The 17281-nt window shown below is 40.4% G+C and overlaps 1 protein-coding gene across 2 annotated transcripts in view; it reads left to right on the top strand.

Moving 5' to 3' along the window:
* tmem132e (transmembrane protein 132E) overlaps nt 1-7021 on the top strand; it is a 337170-nt gene extending 330149 nt beyond the window's left edge. For both annotated transcript variants that reach the window (XM_042724909.1, XM_042724908.1), the window contains exon 9: nt 3247-7021. In XM_042724909.1, the coding sequence (XP_042580843.1) occupies nt 3247-4317 (1071 nt within the window). In that variant the 3' untranslated portion in view covers nt 4318-7021. The remainder of the gene's footprint in view (nt 1-3246) is intronic.
* The last annotated feature ends 10260 nt before the right edge of the window (nt 7022-17281 follow it).

The raw sequence follows: 17281 nt of genomic DNA, 5'->3' as shown, positions 1-17281 counted from the left end.
AGAGTTTTTTTACAGCCTCACAACAGGCCATTGCTGACTGGAGGCAGATAAATACTTATCTTCCTGAATATAAAAGCAAAGCAACACTTCATTTCTGACTAAAAGCACTCTGGCAGAGTGGTTTCATTTTGTCTTCCTGCCAACAGGTGTAAGGTGTTGTGCTGTTCCTTTAGCAGAGTGCAAAGCAGGAAGGCAACTGTCAAGCTTAGGCTTGTTATGAGGTGACAAGAACACAAGCGTTGCGCCAGTTCTATTTCCCCTCAGCCGGTTTCTAACGGTCAAAGCATGCAAGCCCTTCTGATGTTAGCTGCATGTTGCTTGCACAAGACAATTGCTTATATGGACCAGTAAACTCAGGATAACGAATATTCAAAGGTTTTTTGAAAGTCAGGAGATGAAGATGGTAACACTTACAGTATTGATAATCTCAGTATTGATAATTTGTTGTAAAGAGAAAGGTGGGTAACACTTATAGGGAAAACATCCACTATTAACTAAGAATTTTCCCTGAACAGACTCCTAATTTGCTGCTCATTGATAGTTAGTAAGGTAGTTGTTAAGTTAAGGTATATGGTTGAATTAAGAGATCTAAAATATGGTCATGTAGAATAAAGCATTCATATGTGCTTTATAAGTACTGATTAGCCGGCAGTCATATCACCCTGGAGCCCAAGACCGGTTGCCTGAAGCTAAGCAGGGCTGAGCCTGGTCAGTACCTGGATGGGAGACCTCCTGGGAAAACTAGGTTGCTGCTGGAAGAGGTGCTAGTGAGGCCAGCAGGGGGTGCTCACCCTGTGGTCTGTGTGGGTCCTAGCGCCCCAGTGTAGTGATGGGGACACTATACTGTCAACAAGCACCGTCCTTCGGATGAGACGTTAAACCGAGGTCCTGACTCTCTGTGGTCATTAAAAATCCCAGGATGACTTTCGAAAAAGAGTAGAGGTGTGACCTCGGCATCCTGGCTAAATTCGCCCATTGGCCTCTGACCACCATGGTCTCCTAATAATCCCCATATCCACTGATTGGCTTCATCACTCTGTCTCCTCTCCGCCAGTAAACTGGTGTGTGGTGGGCGTTCTGGCGCAATATGGCTGCCGTCGCATCATCCAAGTGGATGCTGCACACTGATGGTGGATGAGGAGATACCCCCTGACAATGTAAAGCGCTTTGAGTGCCTAGAAAAGCGCTATATAAATGTAAGGAATTATTATTATAATTAATTAATTATTAATTAAACAGCTAAAAATCTAGCAATATGCTTCTAATAAGCAGCTGGTTAATAGTGAGAATGAGTCCTTAAATTAAAGTGTTAAAGTGTTATATGATATAAAAGGATCCCTGACTTTAGAGGCTGCTCAAAAAATTTTAGCATCAGTGATTGCTACTCATGTTTTTTTTTATTAAAGAGAGAGTAAAGTTGAAGGGGTAGTTCACCCAAAACTGAAAATTTGCAGTTAATTTACTGCCCCTCATGCCATCCGTGATATGCAGCAAGTGACTTTTTCTCTTCAGTAGAACAGTAAAGATTTTTAGCTAAAACCGTGGTGCTTTGTGATTTAAAACAATGCAAGTCAGTGGCTTCTTGGGGTGGGAGGAAAATCAATTCACACATGAATCAAGATTCGGTCTTCTAGCGATTTGCATCAATTCACAAATTTCAAAAATCAATTTTTCTAGTTAATGTAATAATAATAATAACTTGATATTGTTGGAACAAAAAAAAATTACAGTACATAAAATTTAACTTGCCACATAAACAGAGTAAGAAGAGATGACTAATAGGACGATGGCGAATGATTTGCAGATCTTAAGCGCCACTGACAAACATCTAATCTTGTAAAATATGTGCTAAGTACTGCCGATGTAATGTCCTTTCTGAACATGGTATTCCGATTCGCAAACATCCCAAATATTTTTGATTTATAAGGAGGTCAGTAGTTAATAGGAAATACTGATTTCTTGAGTAAGGATTACCCATACTATAGACCGGTGTGTTTTGTATCAAAATACTGGTGCATTTGATGTCCAGTGTGCACAAAAAATATGATGAAAAATTGTGAATCATGGTTAAAAATCGAAAAATTGTGAATCAGTTTTTAATCTAATCATGATCCTAAGAATGGTGAATCAAATCGTAAGGTGCCAAAAGATTCCCACCCCTAGTGGCTACCCATTTTTCTAAATAAAAAAAGTATATCAAAAACAAAAAAAAAGATATCCCTGGCTCTTGACAATATATTGAGGTCTTAAAGCGTTAGTTCACCCAAAAATGAAAATTATGTCATTAATGACTCATCCTCATGTCGTTCCAAACCCCTAAGACCTCCGTTCATCTTCGGAACACAGTTTAAGATATTTTAGATTTAGTCCGAGAGCTTTCTGACCCTCCATTGAAAATGTATGTACGGTATACTGTCCATGTCCAGAAAGGTAATAAAAACATTATCAAAGTAGTCCATGTGACATCAGAGGGTCCGTTTGAATTTATTGGAGCATTGAAAATACATTTTGCTCCAAAAATTATGACTTTATTCAGGATTGTCTTCTGTTCCGGGTCTGTTGTGAACGCGACTGCTGTGACTGTTGACGTACGACACTGCTGACGTGTTTTCTGGTGCGCCCAATAACAAAGAAAACATGTCAGCAGCGTCGTACGTCAGCGTGTTGCTAGTCTGGGTACTGCAGTGTTGTGAACGTGCTCACAACAGACCCGGAAGAGAAGAAAATGCTGAATAAATTGTAATTTTTGTTATTTTTGGAGCAAAATGTATATTTTGTAAATGTAAATCTAAAATATCTTAAACCGTGTTCCGAAGATGAACGGAGGTTTTACGAGTTTGGAACGACATGAGGGTGAGTCATTAATGACATAATTTTCATTTTTGGCTGAACTAACCCTTTAAGAAGTGAACTGATCAGTCTGTGCAAGAAACTGAACATTATTTACAACATTATTACCTGTAATCTATAGCCTCAGGGCCAGGCAAACAATCTTGAGTGATGTCCGGTTTGCTAACTGGTTCTTTTTTAGTTAACTGGATAAAACGGGTTACCAAAGCAGTTTGAGTCAACACAACACTCAATACTCAATGGTGTTAACTCAAAAAAGAAACATTCTTGTTCCGTGCGCAACCCCCTTTGCATCACAGGCACCAAAGAATTTGAAGCCAGGTTAAAAAATTTACCGTTACAGGGTGTGTGAGGGTTGAATTCAAGCTCATAATTTCTTTTGTTTTGTGTGTGTAGGAGGCCAGTCTGTCCATCTGGGTTTACTACAGCGACAATACCGCCGCCCCTCTGAGTATGTATGACCCAAAAGACTACAACCTCAATGCCACCACAGCAGACGATAAGGTGGTTACAGTGGCTCAACAACCTCAACAGCGGTGGCCAGTCATCGTGGCCGAAGGCGAGGGCACAGGAGAGGTAGTGCACATGGAGATGACCATCAGCGAAACCTGCCAGAAGACTAAACGTAAGAGTGTCATTGCTTCTTCTCCTGTGTTCGTCAAAGTCCGCTTTGGACCGGATGAAGACTCTGAGGAGGAAGTGGATACAGTGACTGAAATAGACACTAGAATACCTGTCAACACGAGAAGGCCCGCTATCGATTCCAACGCAGGTGGTGGAGGGTATGAGCCATCTAATGAGCAGCCCGCAAGTGTGCCCATTGATTACACCAACTTCCCTACAATAAGCAATCCAGAGGAACCAACTGAAGAAGACGAGGAGGACGACGAGTTGGTGCACAGTCCCCATAGCATAACCCACCTGGAAATCGGCATGTATGCTCTCCTCGTGGTTTTTTGTCTCGCCATACTGGTCTTTCTTATAAACTGTATTGTGTTTGTGTACAAGTATCGCCATAAGCGCATCCCTCCTGAAGGCCAAGCCAACATGGACCATTCCCACCACTGGGTGTTCTTGGGTAACGGGGAACCCCTGCGCGCCCAGAGCGATCTCTCGCCTCAGACGGTGGAGAGCCCCAGCAACACCTTGGAGGCGGTACAGACTTGTTGTCACGGGGACCACCACAGCAGCGGCAGCTCCCAGACTAGTGTACAAAGCCAAGTCCACGGCCGAGGAGACGGCAGCTCCGGAGGTTCCACCAAAGACCATGGAGAGGAAGCCAGCTCACCGACCTCCAAACGCAAGCGTGTCAAGTTTACCACCTTCACCCTTCCCACGGAGGATTTACCCTACAACTCCATCCCCATTGCCAATGAAGAAGACATTCAGTGGGTATGCCAAGACATGGGCTTTCAGGACCCAGAGGAACTGCACGACTACATGCGCAGGATAAAGGAAATAGCCTGACCGGGCTATGTGCTTTCTAAAGACGTTCCTTTCTATTTTTCTCTCTTAATTTTCACTCTTGAGGAGGTACCTTTTACAAGAAAAACAACCAAGGCCTAGTGTCCAGTTTTGTTTGGGTTTTCTGCACAGTGGTGTTTCCCTTACACATTGACACTTGTACGAACGAAAAAAATATTCATGACGCTGCCAGGGAGACCAAAGACGAGTCTAAGGGATTCTAGCAAAAATGGCTTTAGCGGTGTGTATGATTGCTGCTCAGTAGAAGGGTGAGTGTATGATCTTTAAGGGAAACATAGAATTTCAGTTGTGAACACTGATATCAAAATGGATTCCTGAAGTACTCAATCATGTGTGGGTCACCCTACTGTGGATAGGATCTTTCTCAGAGGAATGCCTGGAGTCTTGGCACTGTGTCCATTCTTCTTCTTCTTCTTCTTCTCTTTTTTTTTTGTTTAATTCAACAGATTCTTCTCCAACAAAGAGGCCTTTGAAGTGCAGATTCTACTTTTGTCCCAGATTTGTGTTTAAGATGGATCATTTTCATGCCATTGTTGATAAACCTGACACAGACACTGACAGGGACGTTCGTGAAAACGTGCCATGGATTCTTTCTGTCAGTGTTAGAAATGTTGAATGGTTTTATCCCCCTGCTCCTCTGTTCAGCGTTATCTTGGTTCAACACATGCCTTGGTTGCTGTATTACTTCTTCCTCTGTCTTTGGTATTTCATACTCATTCTCAATCTGGATGCCACCTCTGCTTCTCTCACCGTCTTGGTTAAGTCTAATGCCTTATTAAATGGATCTCAATCGTCACAACCTCGCTCTGTGCTGACACCACATTTGTTCACATCGTTAAGGGCCAAAGCAGGGGCAATTCTACAGAAGTCTGTATCTCAATTAAACACGTGTCGGCACGGGAAAGCAGGAGCTTGTACATTGTGGAGTTAGATATTTTCTCCAACATTCCTCTGCATGAATGGAGACTTGGAGGCACAATTAGCGCTCTTTTGTTTCTTTTTTACTTTGTATAGGTTTGTATTGTGACAATTATCTAATCATACATAAATGATAATAGAGGACATATCATGTTACCATGCATTACATGCATGTGCCAGACCCTCCCTCCTGTGTACATACCATGTTCAGTACATAACGACTGCTGAAGCTTAACTCTTGATTGCTCAGTTAGCCTGAGGAATAGGGGAGGCAGATGCCATATAGGGACTCGGCAGCCAGATACTTGAATTTCAGTGAGGCTCTCTTTTCTCTTTTCTCTTTCTCTTTTTCTGTCTCTTTACTGATCTCACCGTGAATTCCCATCCAGGCGGTAATAGAGATAAGATCTCTGGTAAGGATAAATGCTATGCAAACACACTGGAGGGGTTGATTAATGTGTTGAAGTAGATCCGCCCCAGATATCGATATAGCACCACTGTTACTTTTGTTAATATACCAAGAAATTTCTCAAAACTAGATGTAACATCTGCCACAATGTAAATTGCAGGTTTTGGGGTTTGTTTATTTCTTTTTAACTTTGAAACTCGCTAGAGCTTTGTTAAAGAAAATGCGGTAGCATAGTAGATCAAGCCTGAAATGTTAAACATTTACTTGTTTAGAAAGGGGTAAGCTGGTAACGGGTCTGGAAGCTTTTTTTTATTATTTTTTTTTGTGGTGAGGCGCAAAAAAATATCTGTATTGCTGCTGACCTATCGCAGGTTAGTTTCAGGGTTACAGTCCACCCTCCAGTTTCTTCAGGACGTCTAAATTCACACACTGTATTAAATGTTTATTTTTCCACTGTGCTGTATGTGAAACATGCAGGATTATTTAACCATGACTTTGTTTTAATAGTCTTATTAGTCATTTTCCTGTAACCGGGAAGGAACACCTATATTTTATTTCTTTGTTTTATAGATTTTATTATAAAAAAATTTTTTTTTTAAACTCACCCCTAGTTTAATCAGGGGTCCTTTGCACTCCAGATAAAAGTCACAGAGAACTTATTACTGACACCTCTCCACCTTTGTCCTCTGATTTGTAACCCCTTCACCTTTTTCTCAAAGGATTCTGATGAGTAAACCTTCAGTCATGACATACGATGAAATGATGTAACATGTCGAGGTATTAGGTTTTGATAGACAGCTGGAGTGTTGGTCAGTGGTTTAGTTTGACCCACACTTGACCTTTATTGAGGCTCAGAACTGAATGTAAATTTTTCCACTGTACCTTGACGATCAAAATGAACATAATTTCCACTGTATTATTAAAGTCTTCTGATGGGGTACGTAAGACTCGATAAGACTACTAGCAAGTCTCTGGTAGCAGCTCATACACTTTTCTGTTTCCTACAATTATTTTCCTAAGTGTAACATCACTATCAGGATATCATTTTTGGTTTGATATTGATTTCTACTTTTAACTAATGTATGTATGTATATGAAACGGCAGTTGCGATATCTGCGCTTTTATTTTTCTTTCTCAAGAGGAGCTGCTACTAGGCCTTTGCCTTGACCATATGCAGGGCTGTGGTGTAGATTTGAGCTGTACTCTCTGACCTTCTGAAGCACGGTACTGTCAGCCTTGTGCTGCCATACCCTTAATGTACAGAGCACTGTTACAACATCCTGTATCCTCCCTAAAAAACAACTGTTGTATTTGCCTCCTTATATGTAAGTACTAAAGAAAATACAATGCATAAACTTGGTGTTGTGTGGTTTTTGGTGGTGGTGTTGTTTTGTTTTGGTTTTTTTTTTTTTGGTTTTTGACAATGTACTTTGTATTATTTGTATGCTGTGTCCAAACAATAGTTGTCTAATGAGCCTTCTGAGCTGTCTAGACATCTGCTAATTTATTTATAAAGACTACTGCTGTTTGTTAACAATAATCAACAGACAAAAAAGTACATTTTCTTATGATTAAAACTGCTGTTTTATTTTATAATCAAGACTCACAGTGCACTCTGTTGTTACAGAGCCAAAACCACTTACATTTTAAGTGAAAAATTGTAAAGACAAACATTTCATTTATTTATTTAAATGTGCACTGATGAATTGTCTACAGTAAGATGATGTATTTGGAAATTAAATAGTTTATTATTATTAATATTATTATTAGATTTTTCAATAAAACAACAGTGGTACTGGTATCTCATAACAACATTTACAGCTACAATGGCATGCGTAAGTTTGGGAACCCCTTGCAGAATATGTGAAAATGTGAATAATTTTAACAAAATAACAGAGATCATACTAAAGGCATGTTATTTTTTTTATTTAGTACTGTCCTGAGTAAGATGTTTTACATAAAATATGCTTACATATAGTCCACATGACAAAAAAAATAAATAAAAAAATGCTGAAATTATTAAAATAACCCCATTCAAAAGTTTGGGAACCATTGATTCTTAATACTGTGTGTGGTTACCTGGATGATCCACAACTGTTTTTTTGTTTTGTGATGGTTGTTCATGAGTCCCTTGTTTGTTCTGAACAGTTAAACTGAGCACTGTTCTTCAGAAAAACCTTCAGGTCAACTTCGAACTGCATCCTCTAGGGGTCGCTATGGGGAACGCCTCGTCGTGACCCGTGTCTGAAGCATACATTGAAAAAACACCAACAAGTTGGACGGCAAAAGCCCCTGACGACACTACTGGTGCGACTATAGTAGAAATAAAAAAAAGCCGGGAGAACACGTTATTCTCTTCTTCGTCTTCACTGACCATTTTGTTTGAAGCGTACAGCGTTTAGGAGTGCATGTTTCTCGCCAGAGGCTTTGATGTGATACTTGCTGTTCACACGGCTCGCGTGCTGTGGGTGTGTGTGTGATGAAGTGCGTTCAGCTCTCGAGGGAGTTAGATTCGCTCTGCTGTGCTCATTGTGAGGCATTCGCGAGACTACTGAGGGGGATGTGAGTATTTCACCATTTACCCAAGGCTGTAGACAGTGTGTGCATGAGTGCGTTTGCCTCTCGCTGGAATAGCGATGCATTCGCGGCAGCAGTTTCGTTCGTGGAAACAAAGCGTGTTTAGCTTCCTCGGGAGCTAAATGCATGCTGCGCGTTGTGTCGCGTTGAGAACAGTGAAAGGACCTGACGGGAAATTTCTCGCTATCAGTAATTTCCTTTTGTTTATATAGGAAATGTATAGTGTGCGTCTGTCTGCAGTTCTTGACATATGGTTTTACATCATGTGTTCCTCAGATAACCACAATATGCTGTACTCCGGCCTGAAAAATAAAATAAAATCCATTCTCGTTCTGCATCCACAGATTCCAGCATACTAGTTATGCCCACATCGAGGGGATAGTTAAAAGAAGTCTTCTCTTAAGACTTCCTCCTTGCAAACGAGCACTAGCAAAACGTTTAAAGGGATGCGTGCATCGTTATTTGACACCCGATGACACACACAATCTCTGCGTTGTTTGTTTGGGCTAAGAGCACACACGCAATGTCCTTGAGATGGCAATTTGCGTGCATTTGTGAGCGTTTTTTCAAAAAAAAAAACTGCGCTCGCGTTTGTCTCTCTTTTCGAGGAAAGAGGGGCAGACATCTGCTTCCCACGATTCAGGACCCGCCACTGCTGAGGCACGGACAAGAATGAGCTTGAGGGGGATCACAGGTTGATCTGGCTGATGAATTTGGGAGGGGCTTCCCTTTCGCGCTCGTCGGCTGTGGATGAGAGAAAGCTGCTGGAGGATGATGTTATTTCTCTAACATTTTCTGATCCGGAGGTTAGTGCTTGGCTGGGTTCAGCCCAGGAAGAGCAGGAGATGTCTGGGGACGGTGAAGAAGCTGAGGCTGAGCCTCTTCAATCCTCCTGCCCTGCGTAAGATGAGCTGTTGGAGGTTATGGATCATGCCACGGCAAGGTTGGACTAGACATTCTGGCCATAGCCCTCCAGCTCAGGTGAGCCTTCCATTTCTTCCTGGTCTCCATACAGAGATCGAGTAGAAATGGAAGAGGCCATTTTCCTCATGCATCTATTGATTCCAGCATACGAGTATGCAGCATTGAGGTGATGCATGAAAATGGTTTCAGGATGAGGTAGCTGAGTTGCACCGCACCATGGATTTCACACTCCGTGCTACTAAGCTGGCAGCATCTGCCATTGTCAGGTCTATGGTGGCCATGGTAGTAATGGAGAGACATCTGTAGGTGAAACCTTGCAGATATGAGGAAGAAAGTAAAGCTTTCTTCTTGATGCTCCGGTTTCGGCTTCTGAATTTTTCGGTACCTCCGTTGAGATGGTGATCGAGGGGTTCAGGGAGGCGAAAGCACGCTCAGCAGCCTTCAGTCCTTCATGAACGTCCAGGTCTGAGCCCGAACAACATAGGGGTCTTGGTCCATCTCGGTCTGGGGATCAGAGACGGGCACAGAAAGCTGGTGTCGTGGCTTGCGCTTCTCCCCCACCTGCAGGTAAGGGTTGGAGGAATCGCGGGTCAAAGGAAGATAGGCAAAGGGATGTGATCCAGACAAGGCGTCATCGCTTTCATCCAGATCAGAGTGATACTTGAGTATCTACTCACTCCCTTTGGGGGTTTTACATCTGCCCTTATCTTCCCCTTCTTAATTCCCCTATAACCACCAGCTCTCTCTCCACCTGACCGATGTTAGGTGGGAACTTCCTGGATTACAGTCTCCTCTTGAGCGGGGCTCCAGCGCGGGAACCAAGATGGGTGAGTATGATCCATTATGTGTGTGTGTGTATATATATATATATATATATATAGATAGATATAGATATAAAATAGATATAGATAGATAGATAGATAGATAGATAGATAGATAGATAGATAGATAGATGTATTAATTTGCTGGTGGTTATGTGTGTATAATCCTCTGTGAGATTTCCTTGCAGTGTTCTTCCGGGACCTGTGAGTTTCTGCCTCATCTAGGGTAGGTCCTCAGGAACACCCTCCTTGGCTGGATTCAGAACTGGGTGCTCGACTTGCAGTGTTTCCTCACTCCTCAATATTATGTCCAGCTGGTATGATAGCCCTGATTCTGGCTTCATGCTTCCTGGATCATGCGACCAGGTCATAGGCTTCTGCAAAAATTTCCTGGATGTCTGGCTAGGTTGCCCTGAGGGGCTTCCTGGGTATCTGGATATTCCTTCTTGCTGACGCATCGAGCAGGAAGTATATGGGGCATTTGCGAGAGTCTTGTTGTATAATGCTCTCTCAGGCAGTGCTCCCCTCGCCTTAGAGGGTTGCATTTAAGCTTGCCTCTCCCGTTTGATTCAGCACCTCTGTGATGCTTAGGAAGCTTTAAGTACACACGCTAAGCTCTGTGTACGTTCTTAAACCCACATGGTGGTAAGTGTGCACGTTGAACACTTTGGGCACTTTCTAAATTCCACGTAAGTGGTAAGTTTGAATGTTAGCACTTTGCGCACTTTCTAAAATCCACATAAGTGTTAAGTGTGCACATTGAACACTTTGCACACTTTCTGAAATCCTGTATGGTAAGGGTTATGCGCTCAGCTTCGTTCCCTTTCTCCGAGTTGGTTAGACCTCGGTACTTTGGGCTCCACTCAACCAGTGTGTCTTTGTTAATACACTTTCAAGCATCGCTTCCCTCTGCATGAAGGGCTATTGTGATCATGGCGCTTTCCCTTAAGCGCCCGAGTTCTTTCCCCTTTGGAGGAGTTGAATTCCTCACTCCGTGGGCTGTTCTCGTGGTAGTTTAGCAGCGCTCCCCTTTACCAAAAAGGGTTGCCTATGAGCGCGCTACTCTCTTCCTGAATTCTGAGTTCTCTCATGTGAGAGTTGAGTTCTCTGTTTTCCCAGAGCACCTGGTGACCAGCAGCATCAGGTGAACTAGGCCCTTCCTTCACCTCTCTGATGCACTGAGTTTTTGGCTAGCTTGCAGTACGCTTACCCTTCTGATCTCATGATCAGGCTGTAGGTCGAGCCCCCTCTCTCGTTGAGAGTTGGGTTTGTGCTCTCTCAACTAGGTAGCCTACTGCTGGCCGTTCCAGCATTGGAACATGCTGCAGGTTGAGCCCCCTTTCTCATGAGAGTTGGGTGCTTGCCCCTCCCCTCAGCTAGATATTTACTGCTAGCCGCTCCAGCATTATAACCATGGATTGAGTTGATGACTCTCAAACATATTGTTTTTGGGATGCACCATTCCATCTATGAGCTGCTCTTTCAGAGTGCCACGAGAGCCCCTTAGAACAGTATCTTAAAATTCATGTTATGGTAAGTGTGCATGTGAAGTCTTTGTGCACTTTCTAAAATCCACACTGCAGTAAGTTCGCACATGAGTACTTTGCATTCTTTTCTAAAATCCTATATGGTGAGGGCTTCACGCAGTTGTTTTGTGCCCTCTCTTGAGCTGGTAAAAGCCCCGTTCATCTTGGGCGCCACTCCACCTATGTATCCTCAGGATACCTATTTAAACAGGGTGTTGCTTCTAGGGATCTGTTGAGACAGTTCCTTCAGCAAGCTTATGCAAGAGCAAGCGGTAGGCCCTGTGTGGCAGGCAAGACTTAGTATAAATGCTAGGCTCTTTGCCATATCCCTTTAAAGGAATCTTTCTTGATTCCAGGCCCTGAGCTCTTCCCCGGGCCTGACAGCTAACAGGTAAGTTTGGGTATGTAGCCTAGGTCTTTGGCCATAAGGGATAATGTCACAGACAGCCGTCTAACATCCCAGGGGCAACCCCCATGGAAATAGTAAAGTTGGTGTTTAGTGCTCGCCATGGTTCTGGCCTGTACTCCCCTCAGCATGGCAGCGTGGGTGTACTGTTCCCCATAGCAACCCCTAGAGGATGCAGTTCGAAGTTGTAACTATGGTTCCCTGAGTAGGGAACGAGACACCGCGTCCTCTAGCTATGGTGGCATTCTTCGGAGGCAAGCTTCAGACGAAGAAGTGAATGACGTGTTCTCCCGGACGTGTTCTATAGTCGCACCGGTAGTGATGTCAGGGGCTGTCGCCGGTCAACTTGTTGGTGTTATTTCAATGTATGCTTCAGACACGGGTCACAACGAAGTGTTCCCCATAGCGACCCCTAGAGGAAGCAGTGTCTCTTTCCCTACTCAGGGAACCATGGTTACATTCGTAACCTGAGACATTTTCCAGCATCTTTTGCCTATTTGAACCATTTCCAGCAGTGACTGTATGATTTTGAGATCCTTCTTTTCACACTGAGGACAATTGAGGGACTCAAACACAACTATTGAAAAAGGTTCACACATTCACTGATGCTCCTGTAGGAAAAACGATGCATTAAGAGCCGGGGATGAAAACTTTTGGAATTTGAAGATCAAGGTAAATTGTACTTAAATTGTGTCAAAAGTTTTCACCCCCGGCTCTTAATGCATCATGTTTCCTTCTGGAGCATCAGTGAATGTTTGAACCTTTTTTAATAGTTGTGTGTGAGTCCCTCAATTGTCCTCAGTGTGAAAAGGTGGATCTCAAAATCATATAGTCACTGCTGGAAAGGGTTAAAAAAACTGAGGAATCTGCAGGACATGGATGATTTTTCTGAAAAACAGTGCTTGGTTTAATTGTTCAGAACAAACAAGGGACTCATGAACAACTATCACAAAAAAAACAAAAACAAAAAAAACAGTTGTAGATCATCCAGGTAACTACATTTTAAGAACCAAGGGTTCACAAACTTTTGAATGGGGTTATTTTAATAATTTCAGCTATTTTTTTTTTTTGTATTTTTTTTTTTGTGTTGTGGACTAAATGTAAGCATCTTTTATGTGCAGTATCTTACTCAGGACATTACTAAATGAAAAATAACATGCATTTTGTATGATCTCTCTTATTTTTTAAAAATTATTCACATTTTCTCAGATTCTGGGGGGTTCCCAAACTTTCACATGCCACTGTAGTTCTTATTAAACGTTCAAAAGCATACAAATGCTTAAGAGCAAAGACAGAAATAAAAGATAGCAGATAATATAATATTAATGAAATAAAAAAATCCATTTAGGGAGAGTATACTTTCATGACCATTTCTTAACGCAGTTAAGGATACTTTTAAAAAGTGCACTTTTGTAATAATTCCAAATTAAAGTTTTATTTTAATATATGTTTTAAATCATTATGTATTAAAAATATTTTGTTATGCTTTTTAAAAGTACACTTTTTGATGTGTGGGCTAACATACTAAAGCATGTGTAAAGTAATTGCTATCATTTTAACTGCAGTGTGTTATTTGTGACCCTGCACCACAAAACCAGTCTTAAGTGTCAATTTTTCAAAATTTCGAGCTGAATAAATAAGCTTTCCATGATGTATGGTTAGTTAGGATAGGACAATATTTGGCTGAGATACAACTATTTGAAAATCTGGAATCTGAGGGTGCAAAAAAAATCAAAATATGGAGAAACTCGCCTTTAAAATTGTCCAAATGAAGTCCTTAGCAATGCTTATTACTAATCAGAAATGAAGTTTTTATATATTTACAGTAGGAAATTTACAAAATATCTTCACGGAATATGTTCTTTAGTTAATATCCTAATGATTTTTGGCATAAAAGTAAAATCAATAATTTTGACCCATACAATGTAGTTTTGGCTATTGCTACAAATATACCCCAGCGACTTAAGACTAGTTTTGTGGTCCAGGGTCACATTTGATATTACAAAATTAAGTTAGGTTAAAATAGTGTAAATATGTTAAATTGGTTAACACTTTATTTTGGTGTCCATGTTACACTTGTTTCATGTAATTCATTATAGTAATAACAATAAAAGATGCACATTTGCATAATCCCCACCTGCCTGCGAAATACGAACAGTCTGACGTGCCAACAAACACTTCCACTAGTTAGTGTGTTTACATCATGTTTAAGAAGACGCTGTGTTCAAGGATACCACAGAAATACAATTTGAAACTTTTGTTGTGTGCATGTCATTTTACAAAGGACTGATTTCTCTAATCTTGGCTTTTATCTTCGCTGGCTTTTAATCTTTTTTATTTGGACTAACAAGCTCTCCGAACCACGACCTGTAAGTACGATTGATATGTTGTAAACATTTTCAATTGAGTGCTCAAAAATAGTTTTTGAGCTAATATGTGATGTATACCTAGTGCAGCTTAAGGTTTCCAGGTGAAGCACAATATTATTGTCTTACCGAAGTAGTTTGATTCGCTTGCATAAGTGTTTTTGTATTTTATGTCATTATTAAAATAATGGATTGGAGGGAGGGATTGTAGGGAGGGATTGTAAAGGTGCTTTGTTGATGGTAGTGCTGGATAACTGGCTCAAAGCCTCCTCTCTGTGCCAATGGCAGCAGGCTTCTCCAGCTGACCAATCAGAGCAGAGTAGGCATGAGGAAGGGAGTGGTTTGCTCCGAACTTGCATGGAATGAATAATTTCCTAAACATTGGCAAATGACTCTAATATTAAATGTATATTCTGAGAGAATTACAATGTTTTCTGACCTTGATGCATTTGATCCTGTTGTAGGGCACTCCAACACAATATTAGGACACTTCAATCTAAATCTAAAATTCATAAACATTAAAAATTTGAAGTATACACTCCAAGTGCACATTTAATAGAATTAAGCACACTTCTTTTAAATTAAAGGATTCAACTTAACTCCTGAAAGGAAAACTTCACAAAGCATAAGACAATGCAAGATTTTTAATCAACATTGTACTAAAAGTAATTCCACAATTCTATGATTTGTAATACATACATCAGGTGCTTCAGAATGGCTTGTGCTTAGCATTCAGTGCTTCAGATCATTGCTTTTGCAATACCAGACTCACACATAATGGCTCTAGAGGTTAGTAGTAGGTAAAATGAGAATAACAACCGCCTTCATGGCATCTGTGACTGCCTTCGAGGATGCACAGTCTGTGCTTAAACCTACCATGGGAAATAATGTGGGTTTTGAACTGATGCAAAGACTTCCTCACTTACAGGTCTGTTATATTGGGCCGAAATGCAAGAAAAGAAAAGCGCTTCTGTTGCCTTACATAAAACAACACCTCTTTTGCATCTTCACTTCATGTACTCATGCTATATGTAAACTGAGGTCTGTCAACACAGTGTGTATCTCAGTGCTACAAAACAGATTTTGAACTCTGTGTGTGTCACATAAATAAATTTAATAGATATTTAATGAATAAATTCAGAGGTCAATTCTCTGGGAGGTGTATAACCATCTGTGATCACAGAGAAAAGCTCTAAATCACAGTGCAGATCTATTGGTCTACAGGGGAAATTGTTAAATCTTCCACGGTTCTTCAGCACATCGGTCTAATTGGTACCAACAGTAAAGTGACGGCAGAACAAAGCCAAGGTCTTCATTTAGAGACCAGTGGCACAAAGGTGACTGTAACTAAAGATTGATATTATTAAGCTGGAAAAGAGAAGTGTAATATCACTTCCCAGGTATGTGTATTGTGGAAACAATGTGATATAACCATGCAATGTTTCCAGACATTTCATCAGCTGGGAGTTGTCAGGAATGTCACTGCTTGAAGCCACTCATAATTAAAAGGTTGGGAGTTATCGCACATCACAGAGTTGCCAGCATTTGATGGAGTGCAGAGAGACTTTCATTTGGAATGCATCCTAATTGAAAGTTTTATTGAAGAGATGAATTAAAATGAAAAATTAAAAAGAAACAAGTAAGTACTGGAGAGTAATAGTCTTGTTTTAGTTCTGGGTGCCTGTGTATAAATCATTATGATTTTAGTCCTCTGAATAATGATTCACCTGGTCCATGACTGCGTAAAGTTTAGTTTTTCAATTATGATAGAAAGTCTAAGTAGTACTCTTTAACATTAATGCAATTTTTCAATCAGAGCTTTGGAGCTGCCCCAGGGCTTGCTTCAGATTAACTTAAGAGGTTCTTTCAACTCTTTTATTCACTTTTTATAGTGTTCTGTAAAATTTCAACATAAATACAGCCTCTAAATTAATACAAATCCATGTCTCCTTACAGAAATGTACTGTAGTATCTCTTATACCTTTCTATTAATCACCACTCACATTACAATTACTAAAAAGTGATAATTTTTTATAATAACAACAACTAGTTATTAGGATTATCATTTACAATTTGTAATGTCCAGGACGTCTAGTGTTCAAGTTATAGCTTAAACCAGGGTTGCCAAAACAGGGCTTGGCAAACCCATGGAGGTTTGTGATGGAATTGTAGGAGGTTTATAAGTTAATGAAAAGCTGATAATTAATTCATATTTTATTAGTTAATAATACATTGTTTCATAGGCTCATTTCAGAGTAAATGCTGTTTCTCATAAATACTGCTTGTTGGCTCTTCTTTTTCTTCTTTTTGTCTGGATGTCTCAGTAGAAGTAGCAATATAAGACAAATTCATACTATATTAAAACATCAAAATAATCACAATATATTTTTGCTCAAGTTGTGCACTATGTTCATAAGTATAAAATAAAAGCAATCAAAATAAAGCACTTTTATCCAATTTCAGAACATCAACTTTCAGGGGGTATTTCAATAAATATTTTATGTCTTACAGGTTCAGCTTACTAGAAAAGTATGGAAACCACTAGCTCAAAGGTTTACTTATAACCTGCATAGTATCTTGGCTTTGAATGTTATATACTGCATTTAAACAGAACATAAATGAGAAGATATTTTGAGAATTTTTTTTTTTCTTCAATACAGTGGAAGTCACTGGTAATCAAAACATTTTCTTCTGCAATCCACATAAGAAAGAAAGTCATATATGTTTGATACATGACGACAGAATTTTTATTTTGTGTGAATTATACATTTAATGATTGGTTGATGCTCTACATCAAAGGCTTGCTGATACTTGAAGGAAAACCCAGTGTCAATTACAATTTAATGAATAAGGACAGCTTTCAGGCATACTGCCAATTTCCAGAGAAAAATGTATACTTGTCCCTTAGCTTATAAAAAGAGAACAGAATGTGCCTTCACGGTATTCATTTACAATGTAGGCATAGCAACTGAGCAGGCAAGACTGCTGCATCACACTGA

The sequence above is a fragment of the Cyprinus carpio genome, chromosome B5 (assembly GCF_018340385.1).
Source record: "Cyprinus carpio isolate SPL01 chromosome B5, ASM1834038v1, whole genome shotgun sequence".
NCBI lineage: Eukaryota > Metazoa > Chordata > Actinopteri > Cypriniformes > Cyprinidae > Cyprinus > Cyprinus carpio.
Note: the sequence above shows the minus strand (reverse complement) of the source record. Positions and strands in the feature narration are given on the sequence as shown.